At 42.5% G+C, this 15,769-nt stretch overlaps 2 protein-coding genes across 2 annotated transcripts in view; both read left to right on the top strand.

The window, feature by feature from the left end:
* The window catches only part of LOC110583534 (putative uncharacterized protein C6orf183), a 37,789-nt gene extending 27,452 nt beyond the window's left edge, over positions 1–10,337 (top strand). Inside the window, exons 9-11 of the mRNA XM_021693586.1 lie at positions 6,562–6,674; positions 7,057–7,192; positions 10,212–10,337. Of these exons, the coding sequence (XP_021549261.1) occupies positions 6,562–6,674; positions 7,057–7,192; positions 10,212–10,337 (375 nt within the window). The remainder of the gene's footprint in view (positions 1–6,561; positions 6,675–7,056; positions 7,193–10,211) is intronic.
* Positions 10,338–10,522: 185 nt separating this feature from the next.
* The window catches only part of CCDC162P, a 28,618-nt gene continuing 23,371 nt past the window's right edge, over positions 10,523–15,769 (top strand). The window contains 3 exon segments of the mRNA XM_021693585.1: positions 10,523–10,531; positions 10,646–10,838; positions 12,628–12,755. Of these exon segments, the coding sequence (XP_021549260.1) occupies positions 10,523–10,531; positions 10,646–10,838; positions 12,628–12,755 (330 nt within the window).

Genomic DNA, 15,769 nt, shown 5'->3' with positions numbered 1-15,769 from the left:
CTTCTTGAACCAACCTTAAGGGGAAGGAGGTAGGGAGTAGGAAAGAAGGGAGGTCAAAGACAGAGTCAGCCCTTATCCCTAAATAAGACCTCTTCTCCTAAGATCCTGGACAGTCTGGCTCTTGATCCTGATATAACCCTCTTTACCTGAGATTCTGGGTTTAACATTCGAGGGCCACCACAAGTCTGTTTTCCTCCTTGACTGAGAGAATAAGGGCAATTAAATTCCTGGGGGGGGGCTAGATGAGGGTGAAAAGAGGTGAATATGAGTAAGGGAGAGGTAGGAGGCAATGGAAGAAGGAGTCAGAGGTGAAGAGCTTCGTGTTTGAAGTCACGGAGAAGTGATGGTCTAGGGTCTGGCTGGACCAGCAGGCCAGAATTGTAGCAGTGCCCATGGGGACTTAGGGGACAAAGGAGGCTACCAGGGAAAAGCAGAAAGTGCAGGGCAAGAGCAGGAGATGATGGCTCAGTTTTCTGTTGAAAGGCAGAAAACACTAAGAGCCACAATGTGAAGAAGGAGCCCAGCTACACCGTGGAGAGAACTAACACTTCCTGCCGTTCTCTGTTACTGCTTCCCTCCATTTGCACATGAGGTAGAAAGTCAGGGTATGATGATATGCAGCCTCGGCTTTCACCAAAGTCTGTTTTGAATGCAGTTGCCCAGTGTTAAATTGGAGGGAAAAAGAAAAGAAAAGACAACCATTTCCTCTGGCTATTTACTGACTTGTAAATGTTGTTCTTGGAAATGACCAAAAGGAGGAAAATGTGAGCACCTATTTTCAAGTTGATTTATGGTAAATAGACCCTAAGGAGACTGAGAATACCTATGGATTTCAGAGGTGGAGCCTGAGGGGAGACATATAGCACACACAACCTACCCTACATATTAGTGTCATGCAAGTTTCCTGTTCATTCGTTCATTCATTCAGTGATTATTACATGGATGCTGCCTTTGTGCCAGGAACTGTGCTGCTCAGGGAACAAAACAGGCAATAAACAGGCGGACAAAAGAGTTAATCTACATCTCTAACTTGTGGGTGCCAGGAGGAAAACCACAGGAAGAGGGGGCAGTGGGGTCGAGAGGAGCACCCTCTGATAGATGGACCAAGCTCTTTCAGAGTTGGGGGCATCTGAGCTGACATTTGATGAATGAGAAGGAGTCAGCCATGCTAGAGAAGAGCTTTCCAAGTGGGGAACAAAAAATAGCACGGCGTTTGAGAAAGAAAATCGTGAGGCAACCATCAATGGTTTTCTACTTTCCCTCACATTTTCCTGTGGGCGTTACTTTGTGACCTCCTTACGTATTTCTGCTCTGGTCAAGAGGCACTTTATACAGTATCCGAATGCCATTCTGAATGTTGAATACCAGTCAGAGGAGATTAGGATGAAGTTAAAGGTGGCAGATGGGAGGAGTCAGAGGATGTAGGTATGATAAAGCTCTGTGACTATTTTGCAAGCATGTAGCAGTCAAGTATGAATTTTAGCATCTATACGCTGGTCAGCATTCTGATTCTGAAGTTGGCAAGGGACAATCCATACCCCATGAAAAATAACTTTCTTAAGGGCCTTCTGCATGAAGGAAAGCAAACCTCATAGGATTGCCTGTTTTGACAGCTTGGAAAGAATATAGCATGACTTCAGGACAGTTTCTGATCAGTTTTCAGTGAATACTGTTCACCGGTAGCCTTTCTTTAGGGAGGTTTTTTTTTTAGAAAATAAATGTTTTATTTCAGAATAGTTTTAGATTTACAGAAAAGTTACAAAGATAGTAAAAAGAATTCCCGGGAATCCCCTGTCAGGTTTCTCCTATTATTAACATCTTATATTACTTTGTCACAGCAAAGGAACCAGCATTGGTACATTACTGATATCTAAACTGGACTATATTTGGAATTCACTGGTTTTTCTTTGTGCTTCAGGGTACCACAGTGACTTTGATTGTCATGTTTCCCAGGCGCCTCAGGTCTGGGCCAGCTTCTCAGGCTTTCCTTGACAGTCTTTGGGAGTACTGGCCAGGCAACCTGTAGAACATTCCCTAACTTGAATTTGTCTGATGTTTTTCTCATGGTTATAACTGGGGCTATAGGTTTAGAGGAAGGACACACCAGAGGTGAAGTGCCCTTCTTATTACATCATATCTGGGCCAGATGCTATCAACCTGATGTATTACTGGGGATGTTAAGCTTAATATGTGGTTAAGCTAGTGGTGTTTGCTAGGTTTTTGCACTGTGAAGTTACCATTTTTCTCCTTAAGAAGTTGTTAGAAATCAGTTTTTAAACTACAGAAATAATACATAAACCTCTTCTCCTTGTGAAAAATTGAAACATCACTGAAAAGTTAATGCTTTAACTTTAACTAATGGGAATTCTAATACTGGTCCCCATTCCACTTCCTCAGAGGTAAACACTGTCACTGCTTCAGCCTGTTCAATACATTACATTCAAACATATGTCTCTCTCTCTCTCTATATATATATATGGTATAATTTGTGTTTTAGTTTTCTATATAAATTATGTGTCATACTCTATGGATATCTTTGTTAACTTGCTTTTTTCACCCAACAATATGTCTTAGAGATCTGTCTCTGTTGTTCTTTTTAATGCCTGCATTATATTTTATTATATACTACAGATCACACAGACACCTCCCTGTGGATACTTGTTGCCTTTTTTTTTACCCCATTAGAAAGCATTCCTACTGAACTTTCTTGTACATGCCTCCTTGTGCACACATGTATTTCTTTAGAGTAGATATTTAGAAGTGGATTTTCTGGGTCACTGACATGCACATTCAAAATTTTCCATAGATCCTGCTGAAGTGGTATACCATTTTTTCCCCTAACCAGAAACTTATGAGAGAACCTGCTTCCCCACATTTTAACATTGAATATGTTTGTCTGAACATTGATAATGTTTGTAATGTTTCTATCACAGTTTGAATTGGCCCTTTATTTACCATTGGCATGTAAGGCTGGCTATCTTTTCTTTATACACAATTCTTTTTCCAGATTCACTTAAAGATCTGGGTTTAGGGGTAAAGAAAAAATATCAGATTTTCTTATCATTGTTAATTGAAGATAATTTATAACTAGAAAGAGAGAATTCTGGTCCAGAAAGACTGCATTTTTTTTTCTTTCGGATATCCTTTTGGAAAAACTTAAAAATAATTTAACTATAGTCCTAATCAGAAGGAATAGACGAGCCAGCCCTGTGTGGATCCTCCCAAACCTCCCAAACTTGTATTATATCAAGTTACTCGTACCCAATGCCATTCCCCAAGAAAACACCTGTTTATTAAAATAGCTGTTTATGTACAGACATTAAGTGCTACTATTGACCATCATATTTCTGAAGATATGGTTTAAATTGGTCACTGTTCTTTAACTTTATGGAGTGCTGCAGTGGCAGAAAACACTATATCCTTTGCCTCTTCTTTTGCTTCTTCTCACTGGCCACACGGAGGAGAGGAGAAGGGGACAGCTGTTGTTTTCCCCGATCGGCGTTAACTGCTCCCCTCCATTTCCAGAGACAGAATGAGGACATGGTGTGCCCTCACAAAAGTGCTGTTGTATACAGTAGTTCCAATGTGCAAGAAGTTCAGGGGAACAGAAAACACTTCTTTTCTGGTTTCCCTCATCAAATTCAATAGAACATTTAAAACACAAACATTTTCTGTTGACAATAATGACATGTATTTATCATACAAAATTTGGGAAATGTAGAAAAGCTCAAGGAAGAAAATAAAAATCAGCTGTAATTTTACCACCCAAATATAACCATAATATTTAAAATATGGTTTCTATCCTTCTAGTCTTCTTATTCTGTGGATATACACAAATACGCTGTGGGGACATTTAGGAGGTGGGAAATACATTATAGACTTAGTTTCCCTCTGATTATTCCCACCCCCCCCCGCCCCCCGCCACTCCACCTCCCACTCCACTGCCCCTGCCAGTTTCCCAGAAGAAAATGAGATTTGCAATCAGTGGAGATCTCGAAACTGTCAGAATACTGGCCAGGCCATGCTGGCAAAGACCCAGCTACCAGGTAGAGTAAATGTCAAAGGATTTACCTACCCAGGAAGACGGAACAAACGCAGGTGGTGTTGACATTCTGGCTTCTGGTCGGCCCCACTGCTTACCTGCACCATGTCCAGTCCTCTTAGGGGAGGACCCTCGTGCACTTCGGGTGTTTCCTAAGCAGCTGACGTTTGTGGGCTGTGGCTGGTTCTCTTTTTCCAGAGGGTGCTGGGCTCTCTCCCTCTACTCACCCAACCCGGTTGTGCCCCCCTCCTTTCTTCCCAGCCGCCTACGGGTCCAGCACTACTTCTGTGGCTTGCTCAGTCATACCTATTCATAGTGTCTTTCACCGTAACTTGATGTCACTTTCTCTTCCTCCCTCTGTAATTCTGGGTAATTTTAGAAGCACCTGGAAAAGTCACGATCCCATCAGAGAAAGGCTGTGGTTCTGAGCCTGCCCTCCGGAGCCACACCAGGCAAGGCTGAACTGCAACGTAAGGGCACCAGAGACCTGGGAGGCAGAAGTCTTCGGGAGAGCCCCTCTCACCCAAAATTCTGGGCCACATAGAAACTGCCAAGATTCAACTTCCCTCATAGAGTAAATGCTTTCCTACAGATTTTCTACAAGTATCTGAGATTCTCTTAATTTGGGGATGATGAACTTGCATTTCTGTATGAAAAAACGGGAGTGCCTCATGTCACCTCCCAGGGTCTTTCCCAGTCCTAGGGTTGTGGGATGTTTACATGGAAATACACTGATGTACCCACTTACCCAGAACAAACAGGAACTAACTCTACCCCCAGGCAGAATGGGAAGCCATTTCACGATACTCAATTAGACAACTTTCTCTCTCACCCACTCTTTCTAATATCCCTGCCCCCAATTTTCTTTTCTACTGCTTGTCATAAAGACCAATAGTGTATCTTTAGAGTCTTTGGTAGTGTATTAGTTAAAATTATATTTGGCTGTTGGTCATAATTAAACACAAAATAGCAGAGGATTAAAGGAGATGGGAATTTCTTTCTCTCTCCCTCATATTAAGATCCAGGGGGAGGAAGTACAGAGCTAGTGTGATGACTCTGTTCCATGGAGTCCTCATGGACCCATGCTCCTTCTATCCTGGAGTTCCAACAGATGCAGCCTCCGTACCCGAGATCAACACCTGGTCTGAGATGGTGCTCCAGCGGTTACATTCATGTCCTAAGCAGTAGGATGGACAATGGGGGTGAGAAGCTGCCACTTCAGGGAAATTCCCAGAAGCTGCCACATGGCATTTTCACTTTCATTCCACTGACCAGAACTTAGTCACATATCTACACCTACCTGCAAAAGAGGCTTGGAAATGTCATCTCCATCTGGGTGGCCATGTGCCACAATAAATATTTAATTACTATAGGAAGAGAGGAAAATGGATCTTGGGGAACAACCAGCAGTTTTTGCCAGAAGGACTTTTGGGAATTCCAAGAACTATTAGAATATAAGTAACCCAAAGAGTGGGGTTCCAAGCTAACTCATTGCCACTCAGTGTTTTTGTGGGTATGGGCACCACTATGAAAGAGCGTTTCTTATGAGAATGGGGTGTATGCCCAGGGACAGGCAAAGAGGGCAGCTAGGAAAGGGGCTGCCAGAGGACAAGGGGCAGGCTCATTCATCAATATCACCTTCTTCAAGTTTTTCCTAGAACTCTGCGTGTGTGACCTCATCCTGATTGACAACAGGAAAAATGCCCGTAGAAATAAACATAAACCACAAATTCTGTGATAGATCCTGCAGGGCTGACTGACTCCTGCAGTCCATAGGCAGGCAGGGAACTAGCATGTTTTGGGCACCTGTGAGGTGCCAATCACTACGTGCTAATTCTCACAGCAATTTATTTTCTATTATTACGGCATTTTATAAGTATGAAAACAGGATCAAGACTTTAAATAATTAGATCATATAGCTAAAAAGTAGAAAGAGGCATTTAATCCACTGATCTCTCTCAGCCTGGAACAAGGCTAGATTAGAGACATTCAAGGTTTCAAACATCTACAAATGTGTGTATCAACTTTTCATAAGTGAATCATGTAAAAGGTGTGTGTGTGGGAGGGTGGTATTTAAAAGCTGTGAATAGGGCCATCTGGGTGGCTCAGTCGGTTAAGCATCTGCCTTCAGCTCGGGTCATGATCTCCAGGTCCTGGGATCAAGCCCCGCATCAGGCTTCCTGATGTCTGCTTCTCTCTCTCTCCCTCTGCCCCTCCCCAACACTCGTTCTCTCTCTCTGTCACTCTCAAATAAATAAACAAAATCTTAAAAAAAAAAATAAAAGCTGTGAATAGTTTTATAAAACAAAGACTAAATAATAATAAAAACAGTAGCCTCTAATTTATTTTAGAAATCCAGATTTTCATATGACACGTTGCAATGGATCCAGATGCTCATCTGCTTGTTCATCTAAAGATGCCTTGGATCATGGGATTTAATTTTGTGGTGACCCAACTGTGACTTTGTTAATGATATTGCAAATGTTTATGTAATTCAACTAATGCTGCTTTTTTGATAGAATGAAAATATGAAGGAAGATGACCTTTCAATGGAACAAAATGAAAATTACCTAGCACAAATAAGTTGCTGCCAACATGCTGATGAGCCTATCAAGCAGAAAAAAGAGAAAGGGTAAAATTAAATCATGTTATTGCGGGCTCAAGGAAATGGATTAAACCCAGTGGGAAAATTGAGTGACTGATTAATAGGTGGGTTACATGTTAACTCAAAAATATTTGAAGCTGAAATAAAAGCAAGACTGTTAAAGCAGGTCAGACAACTAAATTAACATTTCACCCTAGGACTGGGTTTTTCACAAGAGCGATTGCTAAGAGAAATTTCTTTTTATATTTATACATATGGAGTAATTATTTTTCATCTAATGCATTTTTAAAAAGTAGCTACTGGTGAAACTCCCTTCAGTTAAATAAAATGACTTCAGTTTGGTGTATATGAATTTTCCGAACCACTTGGAGGTGAAAAGCATTCATTCTATTTTTCCTGTCCACTAAAGGTACAGCTATGCAATGGCCCTACAACTGCTGGGTTTGGATGGTGGGACTGGGCCCAGTGATAGGGATCCTGTCCTGATGAGAGGGACCTACTTGTCCTATCTGTATCTGCGCCACCTGCGAATCAGGGAGCTGCAGGTATGTGGATGGCATGGCACACTGGCTTCAGGCAGCTGGAACGTTTGGTTGTCTACCAAGGTGGCTTTCCTGCTATTCCAGTAGCAACACATTTTTACACTTTGTTCTTTGTTCTGATTTTTCCACAAAATCAGGCCTTTCTGGGGGGTGGTGTGTTTCTCTCTCAGCAGTGGAGTTGACTTGCCAACTTCCAGGGCCCCATTCAGTTTTACTCTGTTGTGTGGGGCGAGCAAAGGGCAGGGTCCTGACCTGGTCTTTCTCTGTTTCAGCGCACCTGTCTAGGAATTCTGAACTACTTCAGATCTGTTGAGCGAACACTGACAATCAACACTTCAGGCCTTACCTTGGTTGCAGGGAGTCTGGTCCCTACCATAGAAGATAGCTCCTGGGTAAATAGGGCCAAAGGAGGCTTGGGCACCTTGCAAGGCATAGGAGCTCACCACTATGTCCATGGGACAGCCACCGAGCACAAGGTGAGGTTAAGGTTCTGCTGAGAGTTTTTTCTGCCTTGGTTATCCTGTCTCCCAAGACACCTTCTTCTTAGCACCTGGAATCAGTTAACATGATGGAGTAACAGGTGGGGGTTTCTTAGGGATATGGCTTTTTAGAAAAGTTCAGTGTCCACTTGAGAGTAGGACACAGGCAGAGAGGACTCTAACAGCAACCCTGGAGGCTGCAATAGGAAAGAAGGCATTTCAGCTAGGCCCCACCCAACAGCAAGGCACTAGGAAGTGCCAAATCATCTGACATATTTAATGTCTGTCTCTTTCCACTAAAGAGTTCCATGATGGCAGGGATTTGTGCCAATTTTGTTTACTGCTGTATCCTTAGTGCCTAGAACAGTGCTAGTAAATTCACTGATCAGAACATTTGTGGAATGAATGAGTGAATGAAGAGATGAATGAATGACAGGCTCACAGCCTGTGGGAGTAGATGAGCCAACAGTCTAGTATGGCCATGAGCTGAGTGTTATAATGGAGTTAGACAAGTCATGGGGAGAAGCACTCAGCTCTGCATGGAGTTGTAAGGAAGGCTTCCAGAGAGGTGTTATTAGAATGGACTCTCGGATAGGGTAGGTACTTACCAAGGAAAGAGGAGGTGAGGGATGGAAGGGCCAGTATGTATGAGGCCCAGAGGCATGAAGAGCTCTGCCCATTCAGAAGAGGGCCAGGCCCAGGTCCATCAGGATGGACGTATGGAGACAGTGGAAGGAAATGAGGTATAAGAGGTTGGCAGGGGCCAGATTGTGCTCAGCCTTGAAAACTACACCTAGAAACTCCTAGATTTGTTCTAGTGAAAGCTAATAACAGCTTGGACTAGGATGGTGGGTGGTGGAGATGGAGAGAAGTAATGGATTTGAGAGATAGGGAGTCAAATTGACAGGAGTTAGTGATAGACTGGACATGTAGGGTGAGGCAGTAGGTGTCAGGAATGATTCATGCAAGAGGAAGTGGCTTTGTGGTGGTGGTATTTACTAAAATGGGGAAGTTGGAGATGGCCTAGGTTTGTGGGAGAAGACCACATGATTTGATCATGTTAAATTTGAGGGGTCTTTGAGATGCCCAGGAACAGATGGCAAATAGGTCATTGGATATGTGGGTCTAGAGCTCTAGGAAGTCTGGATTACAGTTATCAATTAGGGAGTAAATGGTCCCTAATCTCAGCTGTGAAAGTGTACTACCTCCTAAGGAAGGAGTATAAGAGGAAAAGATGAGGCCCTGAGACTGGGGCTTAAGTGTGTCTACTATTTAATGACCTGACAGAGGAAAATACACCTCAGGGATGGCTGGAAAGCTGGTGAGAGCAAGGAGAATGTGGAGTCCCAGCAGGCCAGGGAAGTGAGTGAGTCAAGAAGCAGGGAGAGCAAAACTGTGCCACATGCTCCTGAGACATTACATAAGATGACTAAAGAAAGTCTGCTGGATGTGGAGAAAAGATCACTGTTTTTCTTAGTGAAAGTGGTTTGTTTTGATGGAGATAGGAGCTGGATGGGAATGAGTGAGGAGTAGGAGGTGAGGAAACGGGGACAGTGAATGCAGATCCCGTCTTGGGAGCTGGATCATAAGGAGGAGGAGAGACCAAAGATGGGACCTGGGGAGGGGCAAGAGGGATGTGAGCATGTTTCAGTGTCAGTTGAGAAATAGCTGGTTGAGAGGAATTGGGTATCCAAGAAGGAGAAGGGATGCTTCAGAGGTGGGATGGAATGGCCACAGAGAAGGAGAGCAGAGTCATTCCCTATAGTACAGGAGGAAGCAGGAGGAGAGAGGCGTGGGTGCAGTGGCTTTATGGGGGCGGGGGTGGACAAGCGGTGGGGGGCTTCTGCTGAGACAGAGTGAAGGCTAGGCGTGGGATGGGGGTGAATTCAGAGTCTTGGCAAGGGTGAAGTTTGGAACTATGAGAATTATTATTAGAATAATGATTCTCAGGATGCAGTAATTCCTCAGTCATTTAAGAAAAAGTGTGATTGGAATACCCAGATTACTTACATTAGTTTTCTAGAGCTGTCATATCAAAACACCACAAAGTGAGAGGCTCATAACAACTGGCAGAGAACTTTATTCTGTCATAGTTCTAGTTGTCACAAGCCCAAAATCAAGGTGTCAGCAGGGCCATGCTCCCTCTGAAGTCTCCAGGAGAAGTTCCTTCCTTGTCTCTCCTAGCATCTGGTCCTTGCTAATAATCCTGGGTGTTACGTGGCATTCCTTGGCTTGTAGATGCCTCACTCCCATCTCAGTCTCCGTCCTCACATGGCCTTCTCCCCCATGTATCTATCTCCACATTTTCCTCTTTCTATAAGAACATCAGTCATTGGATTAGGGCCTCCCTAATCCAGTATGACCTCATCTTAACCTATATATATCTGCAAAGACTCCATTTCCATATCTGGTCACATTCACAGGTTTCAGGTGGACATGAATTTTGGGGGGATGCTATTCAATTCAGTATATTACTAAGACATGAGACTGTATTAATGTATTCTTAAAGTATTTGTATAATTAAAATAAAAAATCTTCAACAGTTAATGTTTATAGATCTCAAGTGCTTCATCAGCACAGTGTCACATACTCCCTTTAACAACCTTTGTGGTATCTCCACTGTCCCCATGTTACGGATGGGGAAACAGAGGCTAAGAGTAGCTGAGTGACTTGCCTGAGACACAGGCACTCTGACTTCAGAGAACACCTATAACACTCAGCTCTATTGCCTGCCTTTTTCCAGGTAGCCCTGAATTAATCAGAAAGAACTTCATCAGCTACTTGTCTATCTCACCACCCTTCCCTGCCAACACTCTTTGCTAATATCTCCTTCTTTACATGCAGCGCTTTATACATGCGGCAGGTACAGCTCCATGCTGACAGCCCATTGCATGAGAGCAGAAGCCTGCCATTTGGGCTGGCAAAATATAGCTCTCCCTTCTCCGGTAACTTCTGGGTTTGGCTTTCTTTTCCCCAGGTCCACAGTGTCCAGTTCATGGAGTTCTCGGAAGTGGAGAACCAGGATGACTACTACAGCATGGACGCTGCTTGCATCTACACGCAGGACCAGCGTGGAGTACATATCATGTATGATGAAGCCTTGAGTGATCTGAAGGAGCTAGAGGCAGAACTGCTGCTTGTGGCCAGCCATTACATTGAGAAAGGAAAAGGTCAGAAGTCAGCCAGCCAAACAAACAATAAACACTAAGGGCTCCATTTAACACCTTCCACCTCAAAATATAAATGCATATCCAAGAGTATGTGAAAATTCAGTAAGCACATACACCTCCGCAATATATACCTTCTTTAGAAAAGATACGGTTCTGTTTCCAGCTCAAGTCCCTCTTCTTGTTGGAGACTGTAACTATTCTTTCAAAGCTTGATTATAATTCTTACTGTTGTTTAGACTCTACTCGTTCCTCAGTGGCATTTCTGCATTACTCACTGGGTGCAAGTGGTGTCATGCTGGGCCCTGAGGGAAGCAAAGTAAGCAAGTGAAGGTAATGATTTTTTTCCCCTAAGTGACAAAAAAAAAGTGTTTGACCTTGGGCAGACAGCAGTTAGAAGCAGACACATTCCTGGGTTCCTGACAAAAAACCACCAGGACGCAAGAAGTTCTGGGTAGAAAAATGCCAGATAAGCACCAAAGGGAGAAATCATTACTCAGGGTAATCAAATAACCTATAATATGTATTCTCTACTTCCTTTTGGCACCACTCAAATGTATCCTATTTTAGAAATAGGTGAGGAAAGAATAATCCTTTTGGAATAATGTGACAACACCAGCATTATATTTGGAAAGAGCTTAAAATTTCTAGAGATATTGCAACACCTAAAGGGAAATTTAGCAAGGGTTTGTGCTATTTTGTAATTATGTAGATGGTAATGAAGAATCATTCATTTTCATATTGATATAAAATGCTGCTCAAAGAACGTTTGACAATTAACCTTTCTGAGCCAGGCAGAATTAACTTAATGTTGGCTTGAACTCCTCTTTGCCACAGACCACTGGGTGTCTGAATCATGGGATGCAGTGATGGCATCCAACATTCTACAGCATTTAATTTCGGCCTTTGGCTTTTATCTTTACTGGTTATTCTACATACTAATGCATCGTTTCTATTGATATTCATTTGTAATCCCATGCAACCATTTCAAGCTGCTAAGAATTTAATTTGATTGGAACAGTCAGTAGTCATTAGCCACACAGCATCCTTCAACTGAGCTAGGAAGTATGTAGTCATCCATTGTGAAATGGTTTCCCAACTGCTGTAGAGAAATTCCTGATCAAAGTCTTTCTCTTGTTCAGTACCCATCACATGTGTGATAATTCCTGAACTCAAAGTTCAGTCCCTGAAAATTTCCTTCTTTTTTGATATTTCGTTCTGAAATAGACCACTCAAAAATTAAAAGCAATAATCATACTGATACTGAAAGTTAACATTAATGTAGTGGGAAAATATTTTAGCAGAATAATAACAATGATTACCTTTGTTGATTTCAGTTAATAATTAACATAATTAAGGAATATCTTAGAAACTTCTCTAAAGAGTTTTTCCTTGGCTAGCATCATTTGAAATAGCAGGTTAAACTGGGTTTATTGTTAAACCACCGAGGACCTGTTTTTAGAGAAGGAGAAATGTATGTTTTGCCTTTAAATTATAGGTCTGAGGACATTTTAGTGAAGATTTCGTATTAACTGAATTTTGGTTACATTTCTAAAATTAGTCTTTAAAACTAAAATTAAAGAGTAAAAACAAAAACCTCTACTGACTTAGAAGTCAACAAGTATGTCCCAGTCTTTGCCAATGGCTCTCCAGCTGATTCTTAGGAATCCCTGTGACTGTATCAGTGTTTTCATTCCTGAGATGGAGCTGACAGTTGAAGGGCTGCTTTTCTAATAAGAATAGCTTTGTGGAAAGGCCTGTCTCTGGTCATTCTCATCCCCTTCTCTCCCAGGTCACAAAGAGGGCAACGAGTCAAATACTGGCCAGGACTGGGGATGGGCCCATGCAAGTGTGGATAGATTTGCTGTGCTGTATGACATGTGGACTTGGGAAGCAGCCCTTCTAGAAAACAAGCGTCAGGTATTTTTCCCTAGAAAATAAAACATCTGTTAAACATTCTTACAAAACCCAGTATTGAAAAAACAAAAACGAAAAAACTCAGTGGGTCTTTTAGGGGTCTATTAGGCTCCTAATAAAGTAAATAATTATTTTATTTAAATCATCTCAGCTAGTTGTAAGGATGTGAATAATACATTTTATTTTCTTTACTGTGGTTCCTTTTAATAAGAAATAAAATGGGAAGGATACCTCTTTATCTTACAGGCATAATTTGTTAGAGGGCTGTATAATTTAGGCTTTTATGTGTGTGTTTAGTGAGAATGCATGATGGTTCCATTCACATTCATTGTCCTGTCAGGGACAAACCTCACTCTGTGAAACACAAACTGACCTTATTAGAGTCTTTAGAAATACACCACACGGGGGGCAAGCAGTTGGGCAAGGTATGTGCTCAGTGCAGCAAGTTCTGAGGGTAAGTTTAAAGCAATGAAACAGAAGTTTGCTAAATTCATCATCATATCATCAATGGCTTATATCCTAGTAATAAATGAAACACTGCTCTTCATTTGTGTCCTTGGCATGGATTATGAACCCCTCTGATGATCACCAATTGTTAGGAGTTTATTCATCAAACATTAAGTATCTACTCTGCACCAGGTACTATTCCAGACATTAGGAACCTATGGATAAATAAGAGAAGATAATTTGTCTTTAAGGAATTTCTAGTCTATAGAAGTTGATCCAATCTCTTAAGTAAAAATTACAACCCAGTGACTAACAGCTTACAACTCAGGCACATGCAAGATCCCCGGAGACCACAGTGGAGGGAGCGATTTGCCCTGTGGGGGGCTATCGGAGTAAAGGCAATGTTGGCAAATCTTCTCAGAGGAGTAGATATTTAATCCTGTTCCTAAGAGATGAGGAAGATGTTGTCGGTCAGAGAAGGAAAAAATTCTTAAGTGGAGGAAACTGCATTAGCGATGTCAGGGAGGTATAAAATGGGGATGGCGAGTTTGGGGAACAAGAAGGCTAGTATGACTAGGCGCTAAAGCCATGATGAGAAACGAGCTGACTATGTGTTTGGGTGCAGCTGTGAAAGGCCTGTTAATCCATGCTACATTTACAGTGTATTTTATAAGCAAAGAAGAGCCACTGGTGAGTTTCAGGAAGGGAGAAATACGATCATGGCTCTGTTTTCAACAGCTGCTCGGGTATTAGTGTGGAGAATGGACTGGATAGAGCTCCTGCAGAGAACAAGTGCCCTTATTGCAACAGTGACCTGGAGAGGTAGGAGGGGACCTACACCAAGGATGGAAGAGTCAGAACAGGAGGGAGGGGTAAACTCGAGAAGTCTTTGTAGAAGTGGACATGGCAGGATTTGAAGACTGGATGGTCGGGTGAGAGAGTAAGGAATTAAAAATGACTTTCTCAGGGTCAGGGAGGAGGCTACTAACTGAAATGGAATGCAGGAGGAGGGGCACTTTAGAGGGGAAGATAGTGCTGAGTCCGTGGCAACAAGCATGCGAGGAGAGCTTGCTAAAACAGGTGTGACTGTTTTGTGGGAGCTGGAGGTTTGAAGGTCAGGAGCAGGTATGAGCTGAGGTATGAGAGTGAACATTGAACCACAGTAATGAATCAAATGACTAGGAAAATCCAGAGATGTCTGAGATGCAGCCCTGGGTAACACTTAAATTGTAGGGGAAGGTCCTAGAACAAGAATCCACGAAAGGAGTAAGACAAAGCCAAAGAAACTGGAGAAAAAAGGAAGGAATAGTGTGATGAAAGCCACTAGGGGGAAAAAAAACATTTTAATTAGGAGAGGATAGTTACTAGTGTGGAGTGCAGCAAAACATCAAGAAAGATGATGCCTAAACACCAGGCAGTGGGGTCAGTCACCAGGGTCATTGCCAGCTTCATAGGACTCTCAGAAGAGGTATGGGGGTGGAAGCCAGCTTACAGCGCACTATGATGTGGTCAGAAGATGGGGAAGTGGAAATGTTTTCTTTGAACTGTTTTTCTAGTAGATTAGATGGTTTACCATTTCGTCGACCTTTCTGGTCTATTACTCATAGAGATGTAGGTCACCCAATTTTTGAAAACACCTGGCTGGGCTTAAAGGGTGGGAGCCTTGGGCTTTGAATACTGTTCCTCTTTTCAAGGGGAACTGGCCTTTACAGAGTTTGCATCTGCAATCTTTTTTATTTATTTTTTTATTATTATTTTTTTTATTCTTATGTTAATCCCCATACATTACATCATTAGTTTTAGATGAAGTGTTCCATGATTCATTGTTTGTGCATAACACCCAGTGCTCCATGCAGAATGTGCCCTCCTCAATACCCACCACCAGGCTAACCCATCCTCCCACCCCCCTCCCCTCTAGAACCCTGTTTGTTTTTCAGAGTCCATCGTCTCTCATGGTTCGTCTACCCCTCCGATTTCCCCCGCTTCATTCTTCCCCTCCCGCTACCTTCTTCTTCTTTTTTTTTTTTCTTAACATATATTGCATTATTTGTTTCAGAGGCACAGATCTGAGATTCAACAGTCTTGCACAATTCACAGCGCTTACCAGAGCACATACCCTCCCCAGTGTCTATCACCCAGTCACCCCATCCTTCCCACCCCACCCCCCACTCCAGCAACCCTCAGTTTGTTTCCTGAGATTAAGAATTCCTCATATCAGTGAGATCATATGATACATGTCTTTCTCTGTTTGACTTATTTCACTCAACATAATACCCTCCAGTTCCATCCACGTCGTTGCAAATGGCAAGATCTCATTCCTTTTGATGGCTGCATAATATTCCATTGTATATATATACCACATCTTCTTTATCCATTCATCTGTTGATGGACATCTTGGCTCTTTCCACAGTTTGGCTATTGTGGACATTGCTGCTATAAACATTGGGGTGCACGTACCCCTTCGGATCCCTACTTTTGTATCTTTGGGGTAAATACCCAGTAGTGCAATTGCTGGATCATATGGTAGCTCTATTTTCAACTTTTTGAGGAACCTCCATACAGTTTTCCAG

This window comes from Neomonachus schauinslandi, chromosome 8 (assembly GCF_002201575.2).
Source record: "Neomonachus schauinslandi chromosome 8, ASM220157v2, whole genome shotgun sequence".
Lineage (NCBI taxonomy): Eukaryota > Metazoa > Chordata > Mammalia > Carnivora > Phocidae > Neomonachus > Neomonachus schauinslandi.
Note: the sequence above shows the minus strand (reverse complement) of the source record. Positions and strands in the feature narration are given on the sequence as shown.